Source organism: Propithecus coquereli, unplaced genomic scaffold (genome assembly GCF_000956105.1).
Source record: "Propithecus coquereli isolate 6110/MARCELLA unplaced genomic scaffold, Pcoq_1.0 Scaffold574, whole genome shotgun sequence".
In the NCBI taxonomy this organism is placed as follows: domain Eukaryota; kingdom Metazoa; phylum Chordata; class Mammalia; order Primates; family Indriidae; genus Propithecus; species Propithecus coquereli.
The window spans coordinates 1,129,757-1,144,121 of NW_012151663.1; the positions used below are offsets into that span (position 1 = coordinate 1,129,757).

At 39.0% G+C, this 14,365-nt stretch overlaps 1 protein-coding gene across 1 annotated transcript in view; it reads left to right on the forward strand.

The window, feature by feature from the left end:
* DNAH8 (dynein, axonemal, heavy chain 8) overlaps positions 1–14,365 on the forward strand; it is a 375,229-nt gene that overhangs the window by 43,026 nt on the left and 317,838 nt on the right. Inside the window, 6 exon segments of the mRNA XM_012658131.1 lie at positions 1,632–1,778; positions 5,478–5,675; positions 7,669–7,745; positions 9,192–9,291; positions 9,860–9,979; positions 11,252–11,401. Coding sequence (XP_012513585.1) covers positions 1,632–1,778; positions 5,478–5,675; positions 7,669–7,745; positions 9,192–9,291; positions 9,860–9,979; positions 11,252–11,401 — 792 coding nt within the window.

Consider the following 14,365-nt stretch of genomic DNA (forward strand, 5'->3'; position numbering starts at 1 on the left):
ACTAAAAATAGAAAGAAATTATCTGGACAACTAAAAACACATAGAAAAAATTATCTGGGCATGATGGTACGTGCCTGTAGTCCCAGCTACTCGGGAGGCTGAGGCAGGAGGATGGCTTGAGCCCAGGTGTTTGAGGTTGCTGTGAGCTAGGCTGACACCATGGTACTCTGACCTGGACAACAGAGTGAGAATCTGTGTCAAAAAAAAAAAAAAAAAAAAGGAGTTCCTGACACATGGTAGGCACTGATAAACTTGTTGAATGAGTGGAAAATAATCAGGGATGTTGAAGAGAGCAATGATATTGAGATAGAGGAGGGAGTGAGACCACTTATTCTCAGATCTGAATATTTATAGGAATCACCTGGGAAACTAGTTAAAAATATAGATTTCTGAGTCCTACTTGCAGAAATTCTGATTTAATGGCTGTGGTAGGCAGAATAATATCCCCCCAAAGATGTCCATGTCCTTATTCTCAGATCCTGTCCATATGTTACATGTGGCAAGATTTAATTAAGATTACAGATGGAATTAGGGTTGCTAATTAGATGATATGGGGATTACCCAAATGGAGAAGGAGGTAGGAGGATCAGAACCAGAGAGTTGGCATTATGATAAAGATTTGACTGGCTATTGAGGGCTTTGAAAAAGCTTAACATTAAAAAAGGAATCGTTTGGGTTCTAGGAAATATCAGCTTGACATGATAGTTAATTCCTACTAGACCCTAGCAACCATGTCCTCTTTCTTATTTCTAATAGGTTAACTAGCTATAGTGTAGCTGTGCTCAAATATTGGGATTCCAGCAATGCACTCCTCAAAGACTTCATGACCTCCTTTTGGAGAAGTGATTGTTGGATGATAAATTAGTATTACAGAATCTTCATGTTTTATATACCTGTACATAATGCTGATTAAGAGATGAATGCCAACTGAATAGACATGTCTTGATACAGCAGTCCCCACCCTTTTTGGCACCAGGGACTGGTTTCATGGAAGACAATTTTTCCACGGATGGGGGTGGGAGTGGGGGAAGCGGAGCTTATGTGGTGACGCGAGCAATGGCGAGCGGCTGTAAATACAGATGAAGCTTTTCTTGCTCGCCCAGTGCTCACCTCCTGCTGTGCGGAGGAGACTGTTCCTAAGTTTCATGGAAGACAATTTTCCCAGGGGACTGGCGTGGGCCGGGGGTAGTGGGGGTAGGGGCTGAGGTGGTCCAAGGCGGGGCGGTGGGTGTGGAGCTCCGTCGGTGATACGTGACCTGGTTCCTGATAGGCCACAGCCTGGGGTTGGGGACCCCAGTCTTGATAGATAATTTCTGGACCTCCTGGGAATTCTGTTAATAATTAGCCATGAAAATGTGAAAAGAAATAGCATATGTCATACCTTGATTTAGGGTAAGAGTTAAGGGAAAATAGGATGAAGAAGATGAAGATGTGATGTAAATTAAAAAACTATATTGATTTTCGCAGGCCTTTAATGTGTAGGCAGAGAACTTGAATTTTTGTTGTTAACAGCAAAAGCTCCTGCTGAGGGGTGGTGTGATCAGTTTTGTGTGAGGGTAGGATTTTTGAATTTTTGATCCCTGAACAACTGTCTCACCTTCCTTCCCCTGCTTCTTTTACTTTTCTCATAGGATTGCATTTTTCTATTCAAGGAATATCAGACGTCTTTTCACAAAACAAAGAAACAGATTCTGGAATCCTCAGGGGAGAAATCTTTTGAGGTTTCAGAAATGTATATATTTGGAAAATTTGAAGCTTTCTGTAAAAGACTGGAGAAGGTAAGCATTATGCAGCCACAGTACCCCCACCCCAAACCACGCCTTTTTGGTCATTTTGTACTTTATGTAGCGCCATTGAGATTTATGGTTCCCGATCTCTTCTCTCGCTATTGTTACAACCCATCTGATACTGCTTACAGATCACTGCATTTTATTATAGCTTATTTTTTCATTCTTGATTACTGTCTTCTGCCAATCACACAAAAGCGATTGCAAACCTTCACCTGTCTCAAGATCTCAATTCTACCTCCAACTCTGGAACTTGAACTTAAAAGCCTCTGCTCTTAACCATCATATTAGGCTAGAGAAAGTATGAGATGAAATACCTGCAATGCTTAGTGGAACCCAGTAGTTGTGGAATATCTGAAAGTGTAGACACCTCCTCTTTCTAGGCCAGTATATATGGTGTATCCATAAGCATTGCGTGGATGGTGCTTTTGCTGGGCATACATGGCTTAGAAACTTAACCTTTGATTTGCTTACTCAGACTGGTTGGGGAGGAGTGATAGCTTGTAGGGGATATAGGGCAGCCCATACCAGAGACTGCTCAGAGTCAGCCCTTGAAAAGTCTATAAAGCTGTCATTTAGGTACCACCCCTCCCCTGCTTTGCCAACTCGCCAGGTCCCGCTAGTATTTAGGATCCTGTTCATCGATTGTTGGAAAGTGATGGGACATTATATAGATTGAAGCGCATTTCCTAGACATGTCTGGAAGCCTGTGTTTTATTTGTAACCTCCTGACCTAGCCAGTACAGGAAGGTATGGTTGATGAAGAGAGCGAAGTTACCAAGTGGGGTCCTTTGCACATACTTCTTTGAGGCTGTTCTTAAATTTATTTAATAACTTTATTGAGACATAATTCATATACCACACAATTGACTCATTAAAATATAAAGGTCAGTGTTGTCTAGTATATTCATAGGGCCGTGCAATCATTACCACGATGTAATTTTGGAACATTTTCATTGCCTCTAAAAGAAACCCTGTCCCTATTAGCAGTCACACCCATCCTCTGTTCTACCCAGCTGTAAGCAACCCCCAATTTACTTTCTGTTTCTATAGATGGACCTATTCTGGACATTTTATATAAATGGAATCATACAACATGTGGTCTTTTGTAACTGGCTTCTTTGACTGAGTCTAATGTTTTCAAAATTCACCTATGTTATAGTATTTTTCAGTATTTTATTCCTTTTTGTGGCTGAATAATATTTCATTATATGGATAATGCCATATTTTATTTATCCACTTATTAGTTGATGGACATTTGGGTTGTTTCCTCTTCTTGGATTTTAGTAATGATGCTGCTATGAACATCCGTGTACAAGTTTTTGTATAGATGTATGTTGTCATTTATTTTGGGTGTATACATAGAGGTGGAATTGCTGGGTCATATGGTAAATCTATGTTTAACTTTTGGAAGAACTGCCAAACTATTTTCCATCATTTTATATTCTAACCAGCAAAGTGCAAGGGTTATGAATTTTTTCAGATCCTTGCCAACATTTGTTAGTATCTGTACTTTTGAATTAAGCCATCCCAGTGGGTGGTTTTGATTTGCATTTCCCTGATGACTGATGATGTTGAGCATCTTTTCATGTGCTTACTCTCGACTTGTATTTCTTCTTTGGAGAAATGTCTATTCAAATCCTTGTCATATTTTTTAATTGTGTTAATTGTCTTTTTATTGTTGTGTTGTAAAAGTTCTTTATACATCCTGCGTGTAAGTTCCTTATCAAATAAATGATTTACAAATATTTTCTCTCATTCTGTGGGCTGTCTTTCCACTTTTTTTTTTTTTTTTGAGCAGAGTCTCACTATCTTGCCCAGGCTAGAGTGCCGTGGTGTCAGCCTAGCTCACAGCAACCTCAAACTCCTGGGCTCAAGCAATCCTCCTGCCTCAGCCTCCCGCCTAGCTGGGACTACAGGGATGCGCCACCATGCCCAGCTAATTTTTTATATATATATTTTTAGTTGTCCAGCCAATTTCTTTCTATTTTTAGTAGAGACGGGATCTCATTCTTGCTCAGGCTGGTCTCGAACTCCTGAGCTCAAGCGATCCACCTGCCTCGGCCTCCCAGAGTGCTAGGATTACAGGCGTGAGCCACCACGCCCGGGCCACTTTCTTGATTGTATCTTTTGAAACACAATAGTTTTCAATTTTGATCAAGTCCGTCCAATTTATCAAGTTTTTCTTTTGTTTTGCTTGTGCTTTTGGTGTCATATCTAAGAAACTGGCCAGGCACGGTGGCTCGGCCATAGTCCCAGCTACTCGGGAGGCTGAGGCAGAAGGATTGCTTGAGCCCAGGAGTTTGAGGTTGCTGTGAGCTAGGCTGACGCCACAGCACTGTAGACTGGGCAACAGAGTGAGACTCTGTCTCAAAAAAAAGTAAAATAAGAAATTGTTGTATAGAGCTGTTTTATGAGCAATAGAGATTTCTGGGGGGCCAGTGTCCAATTAGAAGGATATTAGCATGGGTCAAATTAATAAATAGGCCTCAGTGGTCAGGACCTGTTCCTCAAAAATGCTTAATGTTTCTGAATCCACTAGAGCATAAACCTGGACTGGGTCCTCCTTACCTTTAATTTTTCTAGGAGCCAGAAACCTTGGCAACTTGGGTGCATTTTTGAGCTTGGTAGAGTTTGAGGGATAGACTTTAATGGGTAGCCCATTAGCAGTAAAGATCTTTGGTGGCAAGTCTAATGCTGGGAAGAATGGACATCCATCTGTGAAATAGCAGCCTGGGCATTTCTCTGATGTTAGAGGGAGTGGGCATCACTGGCCAGCCGCATTAGCACACCCACCCTGATCTCTGGAGAAACTCTGCCTCTTGGCTTTTAGGATACAACTTCAAGCCACAAGGGTTCAGCAACCAGAGCTAATGTAACAACTGCCCCCACCCCCACTGACCTTACTTGAAATGTATCCTGATTGCTAGGTTATCCCAGTTCCCCTATAGTAAGAACCTGCCAGTTGACTGGCATCTCTCCCAGTGGATAATTGGTGGATATTGGTGTCCAGATTCTCAAAGGTGGGGCTATCAAATGTAACCCTGAAGTGTGGCCAGGATTTTGCATAATCCATTAAAAGTGGTTACTGAGCATTTTGGTGAAGTAGGCAGTGTTGATACATTGGGATAGAGGCTGCCATTTCTGAAATAAAGAGCATCGTGAGGGTTTCCCAGGGTTCTTCGGGGGTCAGGAGTGATTGCTGTCATCATTGAGGCTTCTTGGGTCAGTCCTTTATCTGAACGCAGGAGTCAAACGGAGAGCACAGGTGGATTTATGCTACCATTACGTATCATAGCTCTAGTTGGGGACACACGAGTGGTGGAGCTTTTGAATCTAGTGATTCAGTGAAATGATTTTCAGAAAATTCTCAAGAACAAAAGGATAAAGCTATTTAGTCAAGTTCTCCCTGCCCCTTCCCCTTGAAAGACAAAGTGATTAATTTCTGAAAAATGTTGTAAACTCTCTTTGGATATGATAGAACATCATCTGTCTTAAATAGTGTAAGAGTAGTAATGACTGGTGACGAAGACTTTTTCTATTTTATCTTGTCTTGGTTGGTTTTAGCTAAATGATTTTAGTGCCTGTTTATGGCTTTGTTTTTTAAATTAATGATTCATTAAGAGCTTATTCTAGGGAAGGGGCCTAATATCTCATTTTTTAAAATAAAATAACAGTTCTCTTTTTAAGATTACAGAAATGATAACTGTTGTGCAAACATATTCAGCCTTGAGCAATTCTACCATAGAAGGAATAGATATTATGGCAATAAAATTCAAAAATATTTATCAAGGGGTTAAGAAAAACCAATATGACATTCTGGATCCAAGAAGGACAGAATTTGACAAAGATTTCTTAGATTTCATGGCAAAAATCAATGGTTTAGAGGTAAGTAATTATATATACTTTCACTTAGTAAAGGTGAAAAGTAATCAGTAGTACCATCCAGTACTATTGTTGTAAATATTCACTTAAAATAACTGTTCATATATTTACTATTTATTTTAAATACATACTACAAATTGATCAAAAATATTTGTAGTATGAGTAATTTTCAAACCAGCCACAAAATATTTTCTTTTTCTTTTAAATGAAAAATGAGCATATCCAATAAAAGATATCACAGAATAACTAGAAACCCAAAGGCTATATTGTAGCAAGAGTTCATTTTTAATTTACACTAAAATTTGTATTCAGTTTTTGTTGTGCCAAGGAGCCAATGTAATTTTTCCAGTCTAAGAGACAATTTGTTATTCTTTATCTTAAGTGTGAGAAGATTTGAGAACAGATTAGGAAGATGGATCACTCTCCCTTTGGCTCTGTGCTCTATGCCCACATTCTCGCTGTAGCTATAGAGGATGGTTCTGAAGAGGTGCTGGTATCCTGTGTGTCATAGATTAAGGGACACAGAGGGATGAGGGGTAGTCAGAAAGTATGTTAGATGAGACTGTAACCTGTTTCTCTCTCACCTTTGGGGCTGATATGACCTCAGTTACTCTCTTACTGAAAACTACTGTTAACCTAAGTTTAGACCAAGGTAATAGCCTCCTTTCTGCTGCAGAACTTCCTGGAGATACGGGTAGGGACAAGAATGTACTTTGTCTACTTTTTGAGTCTGAAATCCTTACCATGAAGGTGAGAAAAATCAGATTTTTTTCTCATTTATTTTAAAAAAATTCTTTAAAAGCCATGTTACGTGTAATCTGGACAATATAAATAAGAAAGATCCTAAAATTCTACCACTCCAACAATTCCACATTTGGTTTTTGGCATAGATTTCCCTACAGTTTTTGAAAGTTAAACTCTCTGATATTAAGATATATGTTAATTATTACTGTTAATGTTTGACTAGTTGGGTAAAGTGGAGTTGGCTTCCAAAATGCTGTGGGAGTTAAATCTTTATGGCAATAGGAATTTTTTAAAAACTTGTTATGTCTTACATTATTTTTTATGATTTATTAATAAAGAATATATGTTATCAGGGCTTTATTGTGGTCTTAGATACAAATTTTAGCTCTCAGTAAATTTAGAGGCCATATTATCCTTTTAATAGTTGAATAATTTGCTTGAGGGGTCAGTGTTTTGATTTTCCTTCCTTTTTCAATGTTTGATTCATGGGTGTGGTATGTATTAGTAGACCAAACCAATATGATCTGTACGTAAAAGTAATTTGCAAAGAGTGATTCAGTTCCATCTTTTGGGTATCAGGAGTTTGGAATTCACTGCTAGGGATGGTGGGAATCTTGAAAGAACATTTTCTATTTCTCATTCCTCCTTAGCAGTGGCACATAAGTTTCTGAGAGCAGTGGTATTGGAAAATGACACTTGTTGGCCCTGGTGTCTGTAGTGTCGTTACATTGTTCTACCAGAAGTCCTAAATATCCCAAAGGAAAATGCTTATAAGGGACACTCACGCCTTTCCTAAATTCTCTAGATCAGTGATATCTAGTAATAATGAACTACAAAGGCAAACCACATATGTGATTTAAATTTTTCTAGTAGCCACATGAATAAACAAAAAAGCAGATGAAATTAATTTTAGTAAATACTTCATTCAACTCAATATATTAAAATATTATAATTTTAACATGTCATAATATAAAAATCATTAATGAGATATTTTACATTCTGTCTTTTTGTACTAAGTCTCTGAAATGTGTATTTTGCATTTATAGACATCTCACTTCCAAGCGGTGTCATTTCAAGTGCTCAGTAGCCACATGTGGCCAGAGGCCACCGTATTGGACAGTGCAGTTCTAGATGCTTAGGTGGTAGATGTGTTTGAGGCTATTTCGATTCTATAGGAAAGCCATTAATTGTTAAACAGAACTAATCTCTTCCTTAATACCAAAATCATCTAGATATTAATATTTTATTTTAGGTACAAATACAGGCATTTATGAGTGGTACTTTTGGAAAAATCTTGTCTTCTCAGCAGGCTCTTCAGCTGCTTCAAAGGTATTTATAATGCTTTAAGCAGTATAGTTTCTAAGTGAAATTACTTTATAACTAAAGTACAATTTCAAATTAGGTGTTCTTGGAAATCTCTCCTACATAAGCCTTAAAATGTAAAAATATTAACCTTTCAGTTACTACTTAATAGATTGGTAAAATTTTAAATACAGAATGACACTTTTTCATTGCATTTTTTTGGGGTAGTAGAAAGTCTTTCAATAAGAAACTGAAATTATTTCACGTTTTCACTCTCCCTTCTTCCCCACCATGTAATATGCTTAAGGTTAATTTCATAGGTATTATTGGAAAGGGAACAAATAATGTTTAATTCTACATACTGAAAAAAATTTCTAAAAGTGAGACTATCTAAGAGTAATAGATACTAAAACTTTCCATTTCCTCCCCTGAGGGGCTCCTGCACCTTTAAAAAAAATTGTATACACTTAAGGTGTACATGATGTTTGATATATATAGTGAAATGGTTGCTACAAGAAGCCAATTAACATATCCATCATTTCAAAGAGTTACTCCTCCCTTTATTGTGGTACCAGCACCTGAAATCTACTCTCCTTCAGCTTCCTTTCTCCTGCAGCACTAGTCTCTCAAAGCGCAGGGAATCCTGGATTAGTGGGTGAGGGGCTCTTCCCTTCCAGCCCAGGAAAGGTGCAGGACCCATGACAGGGGCCCTGTTGGCTCTTCCCTGAGAGCCAGCAGATCTAGGTTTGGGTCTGGCTTTGCCATAGTTCCCTGTCTCTGTAATGATGGTTCATACCTGGTGAGACCATCGTAAAAAAGTCAAAACAGACATAAAATGACTTTGGCAAGTGGCAGTTCTGCACAGATGGCAGGTACCGCTTTCTTGGCCACCTCTCACTTTGTCTCTGTCTCTGTTTCTCTCTTTTTGCCTGTCGTATGCTGGTGTGAATTCATTGTATTACCGCGGTGTTGTGGTTTTAGTACTTGCTATGTGTCATTCAGTCTCTAAATGGAAGTGATATTTGGCCGACAAGGTCATTATTATGCTTATGGTTATTTGGAATTATGTGAGCGTCAGCATCGGCTGAGGTACATTCAATGTTCTCCCCTCCATCTTTGCTAAGCTACCTCCTCACTCATCTTTTTAATCTAGTTTAAATGTCACTTTCTCCGAGAAGTCTTACTTTACTCCCCAGACTTGGCTAGGCCCCCCTGTTATATGCATTTCCGGCCCCCTCGTAATGTAAGTAATCATTTATGTAACTCTTGACTGTGGTCCGCCTTTTCTATAAGATAATTGTAGGCTCCAGGAGGGCTAGGACTGTATCTATCTTGCTCGTCACTGTATCCTGGGACAATGCACGAGGCCTGGGATGAATAGTGCCAAACGAATGAATGGATGTTTAGTATTATAGCAATTCTTAAGTATATTTCTCATTTACTTTTTAATTATTCATCTTCAATTACTTTTAGATTTCAGAAGCTGAACATTCCCTGTCTTCAGTCAGAAATAAACCACACAATTGAGCGTATTCTTCAGTATTATGTGGCTGAACTTGACGCTACGAAGAAGGTAAGTGTCACGGTTATAAACAGAATGGTACATTAGTACAAAAAGGAAATGATTCCGAAAGTATTTGCCATCGTTGTCTTGTGCCAAGCTTTTCAAAGCGATCCCTTCACTGCTGATAGACCTCTCTCCTGCCACAGCTGGATTCTCGCCCCTTTGCTCTTAGGAATAGCTTTTTGCCTTGGTTTTCAGGTGTGTGTCTAGCAAAGCCCATTTGAATTAGTATTTCCGAGTGTAGAAATACGGCTCTGGAGACTGTTGTGAGAGATGTAATATAGCTATAGGCTCCTTTTTTTGAATACTTCCTTAACATTTGGAGTAAGAGCAGAAAGAAATTCATGTAATAGGAAATAAAGGTGAAGAGAGAATTAAGTGTCAAATACTGCAAACGTCATTGTTTCTAAGCTTCAAGTTATCATCTCTGATGTTCACTTACCTATCTATTGACTCCCTGCTGTGTATAAGATGCAAGACATGTGAATGATGGTAAAACAATACAAACATAGCTGTATGTTTTTTGCCTTCTCCATTGTACTGAATTCAAACAATAATTCTGGATTTTAAATTACAGCTTTATCATTCTCAAAAAGATGACCCACCTCTTGCTCGCAACATGCCCCCTATAGCAGGAAAAATACTTTGGGTGAGGCAGCTCTATCGCCGGATAAGCGAGCCCATCAACTATTTCTTTGTAAGCCAATAATTAAATTTATAATATGTGGATTATGGTGGTTTTAATACGAGAACTATATTTTATCCTGTAATATCGGTGTCCAATAAAGAGCCAATTCTTTTACCAGGCAAAGAAAATTTAGTTTATAAATATGCTTGAGAGAGACTAAGTCATTTCCTTCTTGTTCAGTAGATAAGCCAGTTTAATTACAGTTATTTTGAAGTCGGTGAATCTTACCACTTTATGTCTTTTAATAAAACAGGACTCTTTATAGAGCCTTTTAAAAACTAAAAAATTTGAAAACACAATAAAGTATAGGCCTAGTGCTGAAGCTTACTTGTGTGTGTGGACAGATAAGTCACTGATATATATGTTCAATGAAGGTAAAGATATACTCAGAGTGTGTTCCTGTGTGAAGAACTGACACCGAGGGTGGAGTGTAATAGAGTCTATTCATTCTCTATGTCTTTAAGATTATTGGATTTCAGAAAAACAGGATAGTCTAGGCCATGTTGGCATTCTGAAACTGCCAGTTTGTCTTTTCTTTGTCCTTGTTTTTACTTAAGAGACATAGTAGCAGAGTAGAGTTGATTTGCTTGTTGTATCTATAGAACAAAATAACTGCAAAACAGTCATCTTACAAGTAATTTTATTATTTAAGCATTATTAAATATTAAGATTCTGTTGTTTTTGTTTAGCCACAATCATTTATTTCATTGTTCTCAGTATTAAAAAGAAAAATTAAAGCCCTGCCCTTAGAAGAGAGGCGGGGTAGGGAGTCGATCCCTAATTGACTCCATAGTGGCAGGGCAGAGATTGCCCTGTTTGACGTACGTGAATCGAAACCTAATCTTCCAGTTTTTACATAAATAAATTCGATTGTTATTCTTTGATCTATGGTTACCTTTTGTGTGCTGGAATTTAGGAATTTACCCTGGTATTTACAGTTCAGAGAAAATCCGTTAATTGCACCTTGCCCAGAGAAGTGGAGATGGGAACGGAGAATCAGAGGTGGAGACTCTGACTGCCTGGGGCTGGCCGCGGGGCTCGAGGCCTCTCTTTCTAGATCCTGTCTTTCCTTTCGCAGTGTTCCCTCTGCGCGGACAATGTTTCCCTGCGTCTCCCTCTTGCTTGTACTTCCTTCCCCACCTCTGTTTTACTCTAACGTGGAATCTAAATTGGTAGCATAATTATTTGACGTCATTTTACATATGAACAGTTTTATGATGTGGCTATGAAAATGACAGCAATCTTTTAAAACAAATCTTTCTTTTTTTCCTTGAAAAACAGAAAAACTCAGACATTTTGTCCAGTTTGGAAGGTAAAGCTGTCATCCGTCAGTATAACAGGATCTCCTATGTGCTGGTGGAATTCGAGGTGATCTATCACACAGCCTGGGTCAAGGAGATCACGCAGTTACATTATGGTGTGTATAAGACTGTGCAGCAAGGCTCAGAACAGGGTTAGGTGATTTCGAGTGAGTTCATGCTTCTGAGGGATTTTTTATGTTCCTTTCACATGATCTTAGGATAGTTAAAAAGTAAGATTTAGGGATGATACAATGGTTTATTTATTTACAGTTGTTAATAATTTTCTGATTTTATAAGCAAAAATTGTCATGACCTTAAGGTTGATATACTTAAGTTAGGACCTTCCACTGAAAAACAGTATTTGAAAGTCAAAATATCTTTATAGGTGTTTCTCCAAAAATTTATGAAGGTTTTCATATTCCATTTTATCATGTTGTAAATTCAAATCGCAGTCCCAGTCTGGGGAGAAAGAAATGCAGCCTACCTTCCTCCCTTCCTCTCCCCCTCTGTCCCTTTCTTCCTTTCTTTCTTTTTCTATCACTGGATTGAATTTCAGTTTGGAGCTCCAATAAATTAAGAGTCTTAGGTTTGTGTCTGAGTGTCTCTGGAGAGGGGTTATGTGTTGCCAAGGCTTTGGGCAGAGTTAAGTGTGAGGCAGAGGATGGTTCTTAGCCATCATCTAGCCATGCCGACATCATCTGGGATGTTGTTTTTTGTGTGGACAAAATTATTGGTCATTTCAGGTTCCTGCTTTGTCTCAGTTTAACCCTAAGCTCTTAATTATAACCTAACCATATGCTCTTATCCATGACTGTGGTGGAACCTTTACTGCATCCCCTGATAGAAAGGTTTCTCCCTCCCAAACCAGGTCTCCACCTTCAGCAGGGCACAGAATTGTAGGTCCAGGAAGCACAAGCTCTGCAGGTGGGTTACTGGGAGTGATGGTGAGAGGGGCCACTCCCACTTCTGTGTCTTGGCTGTTGGATTTTAGCTGTTGGCAACATAGCTCTTACATACTCGCCATCAATATTCACTGCATATCTGCATGCTAGAGGACAGCGCCCCAACCTCCACCGGGTGTCGCCCCCACCGTAGGTAAGCCTTTAATAAGCCACTTGTATCAGGCTGGCTGTTTCTGGGTGATGTGATATATGGTAGGCCCCTACAGATTCTAATGAAAGTCTGCTCATGGAGCAACACTTTCCGAGGAACATAAAGAGAAATTTAAAACTCACACTATGGAAAAAGAGAATTTTTAACAACTGAAGTATGGAGCACGTACTGTTTTGCTTCTACAATGCCATGAACTTTTCCATTTCTTTTTCCTCCTACTGGTTTTTCTATCCCGAGTGCCCTTCCTCTTATCTGCACATGTTCAAAAACAAGCTCAATGATCACCTGTTCCATAAAGCCCTTTCTCATTCCTCCGGGCAGAAAACAATGTGTTCCTCCTCCAGAGTCCTCCACACACTTTATCTGCAGTTTTTCTCATGACACTTATTGCTTTATGTATCTGTCTTATCTCTCCTACACATTCCGCGGATACTCCGTATGTCTGTTTCATCTCATATCCTTTTAATAACGGTCATAGCTAACATTTATACAGTGCTCGCTGCGCCCAGGCTTTGTCTGAGCACTCTTCATATGCGAATTCCTTTAATCCTAATAGCAGCCCTATGAGGAGCAGTTACCCTCCTTGTTTCACAGATGAGGAAACTGAGGCACTGGGTGGGTAAGTGATTTGCCCAAGATCACACAGTTAGTAAAGGGCTGAGCCAGGACTCAAGTTCAGGTAGTCAGGCCCCCAAATCCACTCTCTTAACCATTATGCTGTACTGCTTCTAAAAGTGCCAAGAATGGTGTCAGGCAGGCTTAGGGGCTCTTAAAATATTTTTAAAATATCCAATAAGTAGAGATCAGGCAATCTTGATAAATATGTTATTTTATCAAGGTTTCTGGAGAGTTTGTTTTCCTTGAGAATATCAGTTGGAACTTACTGGGTGCAATATGCACAGTGCAATGGATTGATGCCCACGAGATGTGGTCACAAGTAACACAATATAAACTAACATTTTTTCATGTGAACACAGGCTATCGGAAATGAATTGCTCTGGAAGGCTTCCCATTATTCTACTGATGTTGACTAAACCATTAATATATAGGAACTTGGACTAATAATTGGAGACCTCGCATCAGCCTCCTTTAACTGGTTGCTCTATAAAGTTTCTCTGATGGTGATTCACATGGCATGAAATGGTTACTCTGTCCTGGAGCAGACTTTCTGGCTGTCATTATTGATCTGTCTGGGTCATCTTGCTGACCTTTTTGTCCTTTCAAACAGGCTTAGTACAGTTTTAAGGAAGATAGGTTTCATTAAATTAATGTTCAAAAGTTATTTTGGCATTTACTTGGGAGGATAAATGATTTCTAATCCAATTTAACAGATTCCAAATGAGTTGAATAAAATTTTTAGTTGAAATTTCCATGAAACTTGTACCATTAAGAACCATATTGGCTGGGTGTGGTGGCTCACGCCTATAATCCTAGCACTCTGGGAGGCCGAGGTGGCAGGATCGCTCGAGGTCAGGAGTTTGAGACTAGCCTGAGCAAGAGCGAGACCTTGTCTCTACTGAAAAAAAAATAGAAAAATTAGCTGGACAACTCAAAATATATAGAATAGCCAGGCATGGTGGTGCATGCCTGTAGTCCCACCTGCTTGGGAGGCTGAGGTAATAGGATCACTTGAGCCCAGGAGTTTGAGGTTGCTGTGAGCTAGGCTGATGCCATGGCACTCTACCCCGGGCAACAGAGCAAAACTCTGTCTCCAAAAAAAAAACAAAAACAAAGAACTATATCAAGATTAATTTTATCTGATGAATAAAAGGCAACTAACTTCAAAGGGATATACAGACTATTTTATTTTACTAGGTATTTGATACAGCTACATTCTGTGAAACAATGTGAGGCTTGGAAGATTCTGTGATTATTTTGAAATTCTCATGTTAGTTATGTTTGTTAATGTAAGATGTAATTCAGGCTAGTACATACTAGTCTATGAGTGTTTTATTATTTTTCTTTTTTTTCTTTTTTTTTT